This window comes from Apium graveolens, chromosome 7 (assembly GCF_009905375.1).
Source record: "Apium graveolens cultivar Ventura chromosome 7, ASM990537v1, whole genome shotgun sequence".
Taxonomy (NCBI): domain Eukaryota; kingdom Viridiplantae; phylum Streptophyta; class Magnoliopsida; order Apiales; family Apiaceae; genus Apium; species Apium graveolens.
In genome coordinates this window covers 77,380,814-77,384,638 of record NC_133653.1, presented here as the reverse complement: position 1 = coordinate 77,384,638, position 3,825 = coordinate 77,380,814, and the positions used below count along the sequence as shown (strand labels likewise).

Genomic DNA, 3,825 nt, shown 5'->3' with positions numbered 1-3,825 from the left:
CATGTCCAAAGGATAGCTTCCCGCTCCCACGAATTGATCAATTGGTTGACGCGACAGCAGGGCATGCATTGCTGAGTTTTATGAATTCATACTCTAGTTACAATCAAATTCCGATGTATGGCCCTGATCAAGAACATACATCCTTCATCACTGACAGGGGGTTATACTGTTACATAGGAATGCTGTTTGGTTTGATCAATGCTGGCGCAACCTACCAGCGGTTGGTAAACATGATGTTCAAAAACCAAATTGGGAGAACTATGGAGGTATACGTGGATGATATGCTTGGTAAAGTCTAAGGTGGCGAATGATCATATCAGACATTTCATGGAAATATTTAACATTCTAAGGAGGTTTCGCATGAAGCTGAACCCACAAAAGTGTGAGTTCGGCATGGAGTCGGGCAAGTTTCTCGGGTTCATCGTCAACCATAGGGGAATTGAGGCCAACCCCGCAAAGATCAAGGCACTGTTAGATATGAAATCGCCCACCAGTGTGAGACAAGTGCAAAGTTAAACTGGGAGGATTGTCGCGCTAAATCTGTTTGTTTCCAAATCTTTTGATAGATGCATAGAGTTCTTCAAGGCGATTAAGTTAGCAGGGAAAAACTTTGTATGGACACCAGAATGTGAAGAGGCTTTCAGAAAGATCAAGGAGCAACTGGGAAACCCTCCCATGCTGTCAAAACCGTTAGATGGAGAATCTCTAGTACTGTACCTCGCAGTGTCTGAGTATTCAATCAGCGCAGTTCTCGTAAGAGAGGAAGATGGGCAGCAGTCACCAGTGTACTACGTGAGAAAGCGGTTGCATGACGCTGAAACTCGCTACACAAGCATGGAGAAGTTGGTTTATGCCCTAATTCTTGCATCAAGAAAATTACGGCCGTATTTCCAAGCCCATAGAATTGAAGTCCGTACGGCATACCCTCTACGATAGGTCCTTCATAAACCAGAGTCATCAGGGAGAATGCTGAAGTGGGTTGTGGAGTTGGGATAATTTGATTTGGAATATGTGCCCCGAACAACGATTAAAGGGCAAGCCTTAGCTGATTTCTTGTTGGAATTTGATTCTGAAGTTGATGACAAAGCTTTGGTGATGCTACATTCACCTCATGCTGAGGAGTCTTTGGAGGAGTTTCCACATCCCTGGTGGATCTTGCATGTGGATGGGGCAGTTAACAATGGAGGAGCAGGTGCGGGTATAGTACTCGTATCTCCAGAAGTCCACCATCTGATGAGCGCAATTCATTTCAAGTTTTATGCAACAAATAATGATGCGGAGTATGAAGCGTTGATTAATGGCCTAAAGATCGCTCTGGAAATGAGAGTGCGAAACCTAATTGCAAGGAGTGACTCAGAGCTGGTGGTGAATCAAGTGAATGGGGGATTTCAAGCGCGAGGCCCACGAACAGAGTTATACTTAAGATGCACACAACGCCTGATTGGAATATTCATAGAAGTTAGGATGGAATGTGTTCCGCGGGAGAAGAATAGTAACGCGGATGCTCTAGCAAAAATGGGGTCGCAACAAGAGGCTGTGTTGTTAGGATCCATACCTCTTGAGATCCAGGAGATTCCTAGTATCCCAGAGATAGAAATTATGCAAGTGGATGAGGCTCTCAAAGAAACATGGATGACTCCCATTTTAGCATACATTCATAGGGGAACACTCCCCGAGGATAAGTTCAAAGTTCGTCGACTCCCTTATCAGGCTGCAAGGTATGTGGTGTACGACGAAGTTCTATATAAGAGAGGCTTCAATCAACCGCTGCTTAGATGCATTGACAAAGAAGAGGGAAATTATATCTTAAGGGAAGTGCATGAAGGAATTTGTGGCAATCACTCGGGGGGTATCTCGTTGGCGATGAAAGTTTTACGTTAAGGATACTATTGGCCTACGATGAAAGAGGATGCTGCAAATTTTGTCAGGGCATGCGATCACTACCAGCACTTTACAAACTACTCGTCTATGTCAGCGACACTCTTGACGCCTATGGTAAGCCCGTGGCCTTTCTCCATGTGGGGAATTGATCTTATTGGAGAATTACCTAAAGCTAAAGGGGACGCCAAATATGCAGTGGTTGCGGTTGATTACTTTACTAAATGGGCGGAAGCTATGCCATTGGCTACTATCACCGCACAAAAAATTAGAGATTTTGTTTTTGATAGGGATAAATAAATCCTGATTTTATTAATAATGGGTTGCTGGACCCAATAAGAAGATGTATGATATTCAGACCAGAAAGGTTAAGCCTGATGGACCAGATCAGGCCTGATGGAATAAAAAAAGGCCCAAAAGCCCTGATTATTAATTAATTTCGTAATTAATTAATAAGGGAAAAATCAGCTGTTGAGAAGAGTCTTGATAAGGATATAAATCTTTATAGATAAGCCTCAAGGGGACCTAAAAGGATAAGGGATCAGTTTCCTACTATCTAGGACTCCAAAGTCCATTCTAACTATGAGACTTGCCCACCAAGTCTCCTATACCAAGTCCAATTCAAGGACCACCAACATCTATATAAGGGGTCTCACCCCCACCAATCAGAACTACGTTTTTTGGCTTGATTCTCTAATTCGCAGAGATACGTAGGCATCTCGTAAAGGCAGATTGAGTCACGAAACACGAGAGCAGCCATTAAAGGCCTTGAGCTCCCGAATCTTAGTATTAAATACAACAAGTAATAACCTTAGCTTTTTATCCATAACATTTGGCGCCGTCTGTGGGAATAACGGAACAACAACCATGGCGAGAACACGGAGAACAACTAGCACTCTGGAGGAGGGAACACCATCAGGGACAACCCAGGTGATTTCATCAACCGTGGAGATTCCTCCCCATTCAACTTATGCATCTACTCAGGGGGAAGCCCAGACAGGGGCACCTCATCCTCAGCCACAAGGGATAACTCCCCCGACTATTCAAGGTACGAATCCTCAAGTTCAACAAATACATATACCTGTGAATTCTCGACCCGTCGGGTATGAATATTCAACTATTGTTACTACTAACCCCCCTTATGGGATGCCCCTTCATCCTGAGGTTGGAGGAAGCGGATATGCTGGGCGAAGCGAAGCACGAGGGCGGTCGCCCCCCTATATACGAGGTTTGGATCCTATCCCTGAGGATCGGGAATTTTCTGGTCCATACACTGAGAGAGACTCCGAATCTTCGGATGATGAAGTGGCCCCGAGAAGGAGGCGTCCTGGAAAAGAGCCAATGGCCGATGGAAGGCAACGCCCCCAAAGCACCCCAGGGGCGAATCCCCAAGAAGTGCAGGAAAAGATCAGGGCTCATGAGGCTGAAATCCAAAGGCTGAGACGGGACTTGGAGGCTCACCAAGCCACCAGAACCCACATATCTCCTAGGGGGAGAAATCCTCCTCCCATCATAGACCTGGATGGTCCGGTAAGAAGAAGGGCTGCAGTCCCAAGAACTGATCCAAGCAATCTCCTTCCCCTTGGAGATCCTGATGATCCAACTCCACCCTTCACAGAAGAAATAATGAATGCCCATATCTCAAGGAAATTCAAGATGCCCACTATCAAAGCCTATGACGGCACGGGAGACCCCGCTAATCATGTTAGGACATTCTCTAATGCACTGCTGCTGCAACCCGTGAACGATGCTATAAAATGTCGGGCCTTTCCTCAAACCCTGTCGGGTATGGCTCAAAGATGGTACAGTCGCCTACCCCCAAATTCTATTGGATCATTCAGAGAATTAAGTCAGGCTTTTATTAAGCAATTCATCAGTGGAAGAGTCCATGAGAAAAGTTCAGCATCTCTTATGAGTCTTGTGCAGGGAGCTAAGGAATCCTTAAGA

At 45.3% G+C, this 3,825-nt stretch overlaps 1 protein-coding gene across 1 annotated transcript; it reads left to right on the top strand.

Annotated features, from left to right (window-relative positions):
- Nucleotides 1-393: 393 nt before the first annotated feature.
- LOC141673769 (uncharacterized) lies at nt 394-1,881 on the top strand. Its single transcript, XM_074480510.1, has 3 exons — nt 394-470; nt 567-913; nt 1,175-1,881. The coding sequence occupies exons 1-3, from the start codon at nt 394-396 to the stop codon at nt 1,879-1,881; spliced, it is 1,131 nt and encodes a 376-aa protein (XP_074336611.1).
- Nucleotides 1,882-3,825: the final 1,944 nt, after the last annotated feature.